At 44.4% G+C, this 10,880-nt stretch overlaps 1 protein-coding gene across 1 annotated transcript; it reads left to right on the top strand.

Moving 5' to 3' along the window:
• Nucleotides 1–5,134: 5,134 nt before the first annotated feature.
• LOC308283023 (kelch domain-containing protein 3-like) lies at nt 5,135–8,863 on the top strand (the record flags this gene model as incomplete). Its single annotated transcript, XM_080723409.1, has 2 exons — nt 5,135–6,051; nt 8,830–8,863. 2 exons carry the CDS (start codon nt 5,135–5,137, stop codon nt 8,861–8,863), a joined length of 951 nt encoding a protein of 316 aa, XP_080579535.1.
• Nucleotides 8,864–10,880: the final 2,017 nt, after the last annotated feature.

Raw genomic sequence — 10,880 nt, 5'->3', positions numbered from 1 at the left:
CAGAATGTCCGTTTAATTACCATATATGGTGATCTCAGTCCAGAATGAACAGGGTTTTTCAAAAACAGAATGTCCGTTACCTTATGTCCATATATGGTCACTCCAGGCCAGAATGAACAGGTTTTTCCTGTCCCGTACGTGTAAAATATCAGTCCAGAATGAATAGGCTTTTTCAAAAAGCAAAATGTGTGTCCCATGTCCATATATGGTCATTTCAGTTCAGAATGAATAGGCTTTATATGTCCTGTACATCTAGAATATGTGTGCGGTGTCCCTCCCGGTCAGATGAATGGATACTTTGAGGATTGGTCAAGCTTCACATGATAATTTGGCCTTCAGGGTTTATCTGTCTTATTTAAACACTTTATATTTATTTATGTATTTATTTAATTACAAATTCTTATTTTAATGTATGTGTTTTAATCTATTTTATTTTTTAAACCTATTATACCAACTGTCATACCAGCTCTCCAAATACATTCAGAATAGAAGTTTTATCTGTCCACCGCTTCAATTCGAACCGAGGTTTGATTTTTTTATGTTGGCCAATGTCATCGTATCATCTCATATTATATCACGTTGTTGTTGTTAATATCATATCACGTTGTTGTTCATCAGAGCCACAGTTCCAATGTGGAACTGAAGTCAGAAGTAGTTGTCACCAGGGACGTGCAGAGAATGTTAGAGAGGCAAGGGCTGAAATCTCTAAAAGGCTGGCCTTTTGGTGAAAATATCGAAAATAGCCCAACTCCAAGCTCACAACGTGTTGTGCTGCGACGCGTTGTGAGCTTGGAGGTCGGCTATTTTCGGTGCTTGATACCACATTGAACTAAGTATAATCAAGTCAATACTGCATGTGGCGTAATGGCATGGTTTTCTACACAGAGAGGGCAATTATTTCAACGTAAGATGCTGCATTCAAGTTCAGGAGAGTTTGGACAAGGCAATTCTCTCGAATGCTGCCTTCAGGTGTGGCATGGAAAGAGGGCATTTGCATTTCTTTCACCATAGTAAAAACTGCATGCATGGACTGGAGAGGGGCACTTTTTACAGGCGGTTGAAAGGGCAGGGGCTCAAGCCTCCTTTGATGTCTATGTGTGCACGTGCCTCGTTGTCACCCTTGTCTGAAACACCATGGTGTCCGTACAACGCCCACCTTGGCGTAGCCGTCTGTCCTGGATAAAGGGTCTACGTAAAGGGCCGATCAGCCAGCTGACCACCGTCACACTCAACTGGGCCACGCCGGGCATTACAGGGCAGCGGTCAGCGTTCACCATATGGTCCCCACTGCAATGGCAAGCACAGCATCAATAATCAAGAAGGTTTTAGTTGTCACTAACTTACACTAAGTAACTTCCACAAAGTACATGTAGCGAAATGCTGTTGGGACTTGTTCTGAAAACAAAATGATACAACGTCCTAAATGTAATAATATATTAAAAGAGAAGAAATAACAACACCAGTAAGACTCCCTAATCGGGAGATAAGCGACCGTTGGTCGCTTATCTCCACAAATAGGCCAAAAGTTTGTTTTACCAATTATCAAGACATACGGGCAGTTGACAGTTTGCCATGGTTACTCATTGAAGTTGAATCTCCATATATGGAGATAACCTACGCATCACACTAAGTCTGACCTCACCAGCCCATATTTGGGCATGAGCAACTTATGTCTCCATATATGGAGATATGATGACATCACACAGTCCTCAGCCGATGATGTGGCGTGATGTCATACAATACACAAACGAGCCCTACAGTATAAAGGGGCAATTCTTGCCAGGACTCAGACCTTATCGCCAGGGTTGGCTTATAGCAGCTGTCGGTAGATAATGCCGGTCTTATATACTCATTGAAGTTGAATCTCCATATATGGAGATAACCTACGCATCACACTAAGTCTGACCTCACCAGCCCATATTTGGGCATGAGCAACTTATGTCTCCATATATGGAGATATGATGCGTCATACTGATGCGGAGATATGAGCAGGGCAAAGGTGTGATGTGTGATGTGTGACGTGTGACCGACCGACCGACCGACCGACCGACCGGCCGATGGACGGCCGGTGGAGGTTTTGATACTAAACTGCGACCTTACGGTCGCAATAACGAAAATATAAAGTGAGAAACAAACATGAGATATTGTTTTAGACAAGTAGGCTAGAATTCAGCAGTTCCAGAGGTGTGTGCAGGTAAAATATATGTGTATCTGACTGTGCTGGTGCTTATATTCATTATTATTCATCACGGTTTCAGTGAAATTGAGAACAGGAGGGCTCGTCGTGTGGCGCGGGGCGGAACAAGCGGTCGCTTTGATCCACAACAACAACAGTTAGGCATAGTAAGCTAATGGCTAAACACAGCCGAGCTGGGCTTGAAGATAAACAACAAAAGAGGTGTCGCAAGCGAGTGACATCAGCGACTGCACAAGTGAATGGCTGTTGTCGCCATCTCATGGTCATTATGCAGAATTACACAGGTGCGCTGATAAGAGACTATCAAGGTGAATTGACCCAGGTGGTGTTAGGGGTGTGTGGTGAACGACAAAACGAGTGCTCTTACCCCAATCTCACTGAGTTACCCAAACTGACTGTAACATATATATAGCAGCAATGTCACAGTCGAATGTGCAAAGGAGTCAGAATATACTGTATGACAAAGAATGAATGAATGAGAGTCATGGTCACTCAGTACCACTTATTCTGGTTCAGCTTGCCCACGGAGCAACAGGAGGGGCAGCGCAGTGACACAGCGCTGGATATGATGTAACCTCTGATGGCGGCTTGCAGCCTGGACTTCAGGGTGCCGTTGTCCTTGACCTACGGTGACATGGATGACAGGTTTATTTTCTCATTGTTATTGTCCTCTGGCGTTTAGAGAGCAGGACTATTGAGTGTCTTCAAAGGACATCTGAGTATCTAAAATGAACCACGGTAACGTTTTCCTTTATAAAGCTCTTAACCTGAAGCTAGTTTTATTTGTCTGTTGATGCTGCTATTTCTGAAACCCTGGTTATAAGAGTGTCTGTGGGTTTTATAAATATCTAACCAATGAAAAAATTAGAAAGGAAAATAATGGAACAGTTCTGAACAGGTTTCCAACCGACAGCGATAAAGCGGAGGAACACAAAAGAGGAATCAATGGTGGAAAAACTACTCAAATGTTAGGCATTTTGTTCCAAAAATGTGTTATACAAAAGTTGACCCGCTGATGGCACTATAACAGGCCAATGTGAGAAGGGTGGCATCTGTTCCTTGACCTAGTGGGAATGTGCTTGCAAAATCCCACGCACATTGCAGGCTGTGTTCATGATTTGAGGTGTTTTTGGCCACTTTATCGCTGCTTGCAGCTATATTCATTATTAATAATATTATTTAAAGAAATTGTGCACTTCATAGGCATGTTAGATAAAGGTCCTTAGATTGCATGTAGAATGTTTCATGCAAATTGCTAAAAAATCCCAGGCTAAAAACTGGTTTAAGCGTTTTACAAACTGCTCAAAATTACATAGCGCCCCCCTTTGGACAATTGGGGTAAGATTGGTTTCAGTGATATTTGGACTAACCCTCTACAGTATTTAGTCCAGAAATGCCAGTATATTTATTAAATGAAATGTTATTTATTTTAATCAATCTGTAATGTAGATGACACAAGCCCTCTGTGATTTAAGTTGCTCAACTAGTGGTCAGTAGCGTTATAGCAAACCGCGGTCGCGTCTGCTTTTTTCGGCCGTTTTTCGCCGCGGACCGGGCCTTCAGACCACCGCGTCCGCCTCGCCGAGACCTATCCATAGAGGTCTTTCGTGTCCCTCTACGAGCCTCGGTTGGGGAGCTACATGCTAAACTCCTAGCCCAGTGTAAACACTGCAGTGTACTTCCTGAATAGCTCGGCAGTGTATGATCTGGGCTTTGATTGGCCGGTAGGGAGACACGTGTACAGAATTATGCATATGACGTAATTTTGCCGGGAAAAACAGCCCCGGTCACGGCCACCAGGGCTCAGTAGAACACATATAAAGAAAAGGCTTTGGGAGCTGAAATGAACAGAGTGGGTGTTCTAAAACTTTAGCGATTTAATAATTAGGACAATTTGAAAGATTTGTTTTATTAAAAAAGTTACATAGTATAGCTTTAAACTTTTAGCATTATTGTATTACTGCTCTAGCCTGGTTCCAGCCCATAGACCCGCCCACTCTCAGAGTGGACTGTTTCTCTGGTCTGGAATTGTGTTCATAATAAGTGATTTCTGGATCGAAATGACGGCTCCTCCAATTAGCGCAGGGGGTGAGTGTGGGTTTAACAAATAACCAATCCGTGCTGTCAAAGTCCCTCCCCTCCAGAAATCGCTCAAACAGTCCGTCCATCCGTGTGACATTCTGTCTGTGAGAAGTGAATTACCGGCACTGTTGGACCTAAGGACCCAATGGCATGAAATGATCCCTGGAAGCCAAGAAAGGACTTCTGTCGAAGTGACATTTTTCACTTCGGCCTGTTATAGCGCCACCAGGTGGCCATGTTTTCCCACATTCATCCCTATAGTCATAGGATCAAGACGGATCTGTCCGATTGTTCATATTCCATTCTGATTGGCTAAGAGTGGCTTGCGTGAAACATTGCTGTTGGCCCTCATTAAAATACCTGCCCTGGCAGAGACCTGTGCTCAGAGGAGCACATTTTTCTAATTTAATTTTATTGTTTTTTATTTCTTACTTTCCTGTTGGCAGTCATGGCTCTCAGTTCCCACCCGATGTTGTGTAATCCAGTCCATCATGTCATATGGGAGTGCCATCATAGACAGTAGCCATTGTTAGGCCGGAGTCAATGGCAACCAGGCATGGACGGCATACGTGTCAGACTAATGTCATCAATATGACATCAGATAAACGTATATAAACAGGCTTTCCATCCAGATCGGGGGCAGGCTCCAGCGACTCCCTAAAGAGGCACTAAGCTAAGCATAGCACTAAGCTAAGTCCAGCACTCTCGACAGACCTTAGTAGAGAAATATACCCAAAGGGTTAGACCAGGCTAGGTATTGAAAGAGTCCCACCAGACATTCGTCAGAGGTTCTGCAGGTTAGAAACAAGCCTGCGTCAGAGCCAAGTTTGCGCTCTGTTTCATTTACAGTGAGAAATGTTGTGCTGGACAAAACATCTGAATGGACCGCCGAGGCCATGCGGCTCTGCTGCAGTTGTCGCAGTGCGGCATGAGGTGTTCGCCTTTGGAGGGAGATACACGACTCAGATGGAGGTTCGCGTGTTCAACACAGTGTCTTTGGGCTGGAGGAAGTTGACCCCGGCGACCAGAGGAGAAGAATGTCACCTCGAGGTTCCCTGGTGTGAGGGCCACACAGCTGTGCTCATAGAAGGAATTGTCTACATCTGGGTAAAGAACCATAACTACAGTGAACGTAACCTGCTCTATGGATTTGATGTGGACGCCCACAGGTGGTTGAAACCCAGTGTTTCTGGAACCGTTCCAGAGGGGATGACGGGCCATTCGGCCTGTGTCTTGGGGAAGATGATGTTTATCCATGGAGGATGGATTTCTGTTTCTGGGATAATTACTAATCACATCTCCAAGTTGGACACCACCACGATGTACTGGTCTTTAATCAACACCAAAGGACCACTTAATTCAGTATGTCACTCTGCCACCATCATCGGGACAAAGATGTTTGTCTTTGGGGGCTGGTGGTGCCAGGGGATGGCGAGACGGTACAACCACACCACCGTTAGAGTGTATGACACAGAGACCAACAGCTGGCTGAACACACCTTCTGCACGGCCTCTTCCAGAGGGACGCAGCAGTCATTCAGCCTTTAGCTACAATGGAGAGCTGTACATATCTGGTGGTCGTGGTCGCGCCTGGACCACTTGGCGCGACCACCAGATATTGGGCAGGACCTTCGATGATCTGTGGAAGCTTAACCCGGTGACCTTCTCCTGGAAGAAGATTAAGCCCAAGGGGGAAGGACCACCGTTTTCAATGGTTTATAATATGTCCTTATGCATGCTGGGAGATCGTATCATCCACTTTGACAAAGACCTGTACATCCTAGACTTGAGTGCTAGCCTGAAGACGTTATGCAAGCTAGCGGTTATTCAGTACCGTCTGAAGCTGTCGGAACTTCCACGCAACATCGGGTGGGAACTGAGAGCCATGACAGGGTTAGTAAGGAAAGTAAGACATAAAAAACAATAAAATAAAATTTAGAAAAATTTGCTCCTCTGAGCACAGGTCTCTGACAGGGCAGGTATTTAATGAGGGCCAACATCAATGTTTCACGTCAACGGACGCCGTGTTCATGATTTGAGGCATTTTATTCAGAACAGGGCAACTCCTGCAAACTTTGCAAGCCAATCTTAGCCAATCAGAATGGAATATGAACAATCGGACAGATCCGTCTTGATCCTATGACTATAGGGATGAATGTGGGAAAACATGGCCACCTGGTGGCGCTATAACAGGCCCAAGTGAAAAATGTCACTTCGACAGAAGTTCTTTCTTGGCTTCCAGGGATCATTTCATGCCATTTGGGTCCTTGGGTCCAACAGTGCCGGTAATTAGCTACTCACAGACAGAATGTCACACGGATGACGGCTTTTTCCTCTCTCTCTCTCTCTCTCTCTCTTTTTTTTTTTGGAAGCCACTGATTTACACTCACTAGCAAACTTCTAATGTGCAGTGCAGTGCACGTCAAACGCGTCGTGGGCCTCCAGAGAGATCAAAGAGATTGACGTGTTGACACCTCGTGGGAGTTTAATGTGTTAATGTGAGTATTAAGCCACACTGTGGCTTGTGAAAGTGTTTAAATAGTAGGCTACGTCGAATATTAAACTAGAAAATATTGTTCTTTCAAAACAATTGTGCGCTCGCTTCAAGCCAAAAAACAATGACTATAAAAGTACAAAATGTCAAGATCACAGGCAGTGCTCTCTTTGACGTTACTGACGCAATCGGACGCTGCATGCATGATTTGAGGCATTTTGTTCCAAAAATGTGTCATGCAAAAGTTGCATTAAGCGTTTTACAAACTGCTCAAAATTATATAGCACCCCCCTTTGGCCATTTGGGGTAAGATTGGTTTCAGTGATATTTGAACTAACCCTCTACACTATTTTGCCATGAAAATGTGACTTTGCATGTATGTTTTAGAGGCAGAATTCTATAAAACTGCAATATTCATTGAACTATTAAAAAAGAATGTTTCAATTTAAAAAAAGAAAATCCGATCCAACAGATCTTTAGATATCGGTCCAAAGTTCATGTAAAAGCAGTTCCGTGCACGTGACGCGAAAATTCCAGAATAAAAGCGTGTTTAAGCTTTTTACAAACTGCTCAAAATGGCAGAAAATCTAAGGGCGGAGCTTACTTAACAAAGACACAGATGGCTTCCGCTTGAGTCAAGGCACGTGTGTAAGCAACTTGCATGTCTTTAAACAAAACGAGGCATGACTTATGCCCATTTAAAGTTTGAATTTTCAAACGCTTCGTATAGCGCCCCCTTTGGCCAATTGGAATAAGATTGGTTTTAGTGATATTTGGACTAACCCTCTACATCTTTGCCAAATGCCATGAACGCTTTGCATGTATGATGTAGAGGCAGAAGAATCATTTGCATAAAACCACAATATTCATTGAATTATTAAAAAAATATTATTTAACGTACAAACTTTCAGGTGAGCCCACAATAAATAATGACAATATCATACGTGTGCTCGCCTTTCAGGCGAGCCCACAATAATTCCCCGTTCTCAAGGCATTATTTTAGAGCCTACCTAATAAACCCCTTGATGTGGCGTAGTTTAGCTTATTTTGGAAACAGTTTGTTTGGTATATCCTTCTTTTAGTCCAACTCGTAGCGACGGGCAACGCGGCGCGTTCGACACGTTGTGAGCTTGGAGGTTGGCTATTTCCGGTGCTTGATACCACACTGAACTAAGCATAATCAACTCAATACTGGCGATGTGGCATACGGCAGAGAGGGCAATTCTTTCAACATAAAATGCTGCATTCAAGTTCAGGAGAGTTTGGACAAGGTAATTCTCTTGAATGCTGCCTTCAGGTATAGCATGAAAAGAGGGCATTTACATTTCTTTCACCATAGTAAAAACTGCATGCATGGTCTGGAGAGGGCACTTTTTACAGATGGATAAAAGGGCAGGGGCTTAAAGCCCCTATCATAGTAGGCACCGCGGTGCTAAGCTATCCACCACGGTGATAAGCTATCCACCGTGTAGTCTTTTTAAGTCATAAAACTACAACATTGCGTCATTACTCGCGGTGGACCGCGAACCCCGACACATCTCTCTGTTTTTACTTTCAGACAGATCGACCCATCACCCCGTTCACTGATTGGTCGATCTAGACCAATCAGGGGCGGCTGTAGCTCAGGAGGTAGAGTGGGTTGGCCAATGCTCCATGGGTCAGCGGTTCAAATCCCAGCTTCTCCTGTCTACATGTCGAAGTGTCCTTGGGCAAGACACTGAACCCCAAGTTGCCTCCGGTGAGCTGGTTGGTGCCTTGCATGGTTTCCACCGCCACCGGTGTATGAATGTGTGTGTGAATGGGTGAATGTACTGCACATTGTAAAGCGCTTTGGATAAAAGCGCTATATAAATGCACCATTTACCATTTACCATTTAGACCAGTCAGTCACAGTGATAGGACTTCACCGTGACTGACTATGATGGCCTCCACTTATTTTCTCACTTTGGGTGGATAGCTTTACACCTAACATTTGCGGTGAATAACTCTTCACCCTGGACTCTGATAGAGGCTTAAGCCCCTTTGATGTCTATGTGTGCACGGCACGTGCCTGTCAGTGTGTCACACTGCAACAGCCGGAAACGTCTGTGATCCTTGAGGCATACTGTAGGTGTTGGATGCAGGGACGTGCTGGCCATTGGGAAAAGCGGGACAACTCCCGAACGGCCGGTTCATTCCCGGGCGGTCCAGGCTGGCCATTAGGAAAAAAATAAAAATAAAATGGCGGCCTTTGTTCCATTTTGGCACAAAAGTAGTGAAAACAGCAGATGTGTGCTTGTAGATCGGCTGTTTTCATTAGTTTAAATCATTTTTAAAATGATAAATACAAAACAAACAGTTTCGGACATACAAGGTTTCCACCAGACAACGACGAAATAGAACTCATAATTGGCCCACTGGCTTGTCACTTGTCATGATCTGAAAATGGCAAATCTTTGAGTAGCAGCAGCACTATAGAGAGATCTCTCTCTATAGCGCGCAATGAGGGCCTCTCCAACTCTTTTTCCCGGGCTGAATCAGGGGCCCAGCACGTCCCTGGTTGGATGATTAGACATCCATAAAGATTTTTGGCTGAATTAGCTTACGGTACATGCCACATTTCGCTGCAGTTTTAATGGAAGTTTTATCACCGTCACCATCAGGTCAGACCGTTGAGCCGCGCTTTAATGGTTTTCTCCATCCCTGCACATTAAACTCTCCTGCGCAGAACAGCACTTACACCTTCACAGTTTAACGGCCACACGGAGAAAAATACAAGCGGTAACAAAGGTCTGCAAAGGTCAAGTTCAAAAAGAGATTGTGTACGGCCGCTCCGAGATTTTCCTGATGGCAACATCCGTCCTCCTGTGAAAGGTCAGCTAATGCAATGAATCGGTGCTGGGCCGCGATCCAAGACCTACTGTAGTCTGACTACTTAAATGAAAGCATGTTTACAGCTGCAGCAGTAAATCAAATGGTGTAGAATGAGCGTGTTTTACCCACATGAACCCTAGTGTCCCGATGGTGGGGGCAAACACTCAACGGAAATAGCAGATCTACAGGCTCACAGGTTTTCAATAGCACTGATTTATTAGAAACCTTGTATCTCCAAGTTCCAAATCTGCTGTTTTTTACTTTTTTTTTTTTTTTTTTGTATATTAACTCATTCCCCGCCTCCCCCGATAGTCCCGAGAAAATCCCAATGTCGCTCCCCGCCAGGCCCGATAGTCCCGAGAATTAGCTTTTATATAATGTAATGTTTAATTACATTCTCCCCCTGCTCGTGACAAATTCTGAGCCTTTTATCTTAAAGGGAACCTAAAATATCACACATCAAAGTAAGTGTGTTTGAAAAAAAGACTGTAATAATGTACAAATTGCAATACAAATGTATAAATCTCCCCAACCACAGTTAATTGGCAAAAGACGCATTTGAGCTCAAAAGGCTGGCAGCCGAAAAAAAAGAGAAGAAAAAAACAGCTGTGTGTGTGTGTGTGTGTGTGTGTGTGTGTGTGTGTGTGTGTGTGTGTGTGTGTGTGTGTGTGTGTGTGTGTGTGTGTGTGTGTGTGTGTGCACATCTCTTAGCTGGCTGGTGGTCCACGACCACTGTCTGTTTCAGTGGTCCCCCTGTCCTAATCAGCACACAGTCCCATAAAGAAATAGTGCTATCAGAGTCTCTGATTCAGAGATCTGTCTCTCTCTCTCTCTCTCTCTCAAGACACAAAAAAATTATCGCCAATTCGCCATATAAATGCTTCTAAAACATACCTGAGAATGATGATGGTTGATTAGTATCCACAGGTTACTGTATAATCCATATATCCAGGCTATAATATATTGTTTTGTAATGGTCCACAAGCAGCCAAGCAGGCCATTGTCAACAGGCGGTCCTTTGCAAAAGGGGGTCCCTGGGGGGTCCGCGGGCTCAACGCTTCGCTCAGCAGAGCAGTGGGAACACGATAATCAACTCTTACAAAATCAATCAATAAAACTGCCCGATTACATAAAGTTCACACGACGCGATCCAGTTGATTCAGAGACAAGTGAAGTGGTCCCTGAAAGGGGGTCCGTCCTCTCACTACCCTGCCTGGTCTCCAGCCAACACTTCTCAAGGGTGGTGGTCGTGGAC

This window comes from Nannobrachium achirus, assembly GCF_963921795.1.
Source record: "Nannobrachium achirus genome assembly, chromosome: 4".
NCBI lineage: Eukaryota > Metazoa > Chordata > Actinopteri > Myctophiformes > Myctophidae > Nannobrachium > Nannobrachium achirus.
Note: the sequence above shows the minus strand (reverse complement) of the source record. Positions and strands in the feature narration are given on the sequence as shown.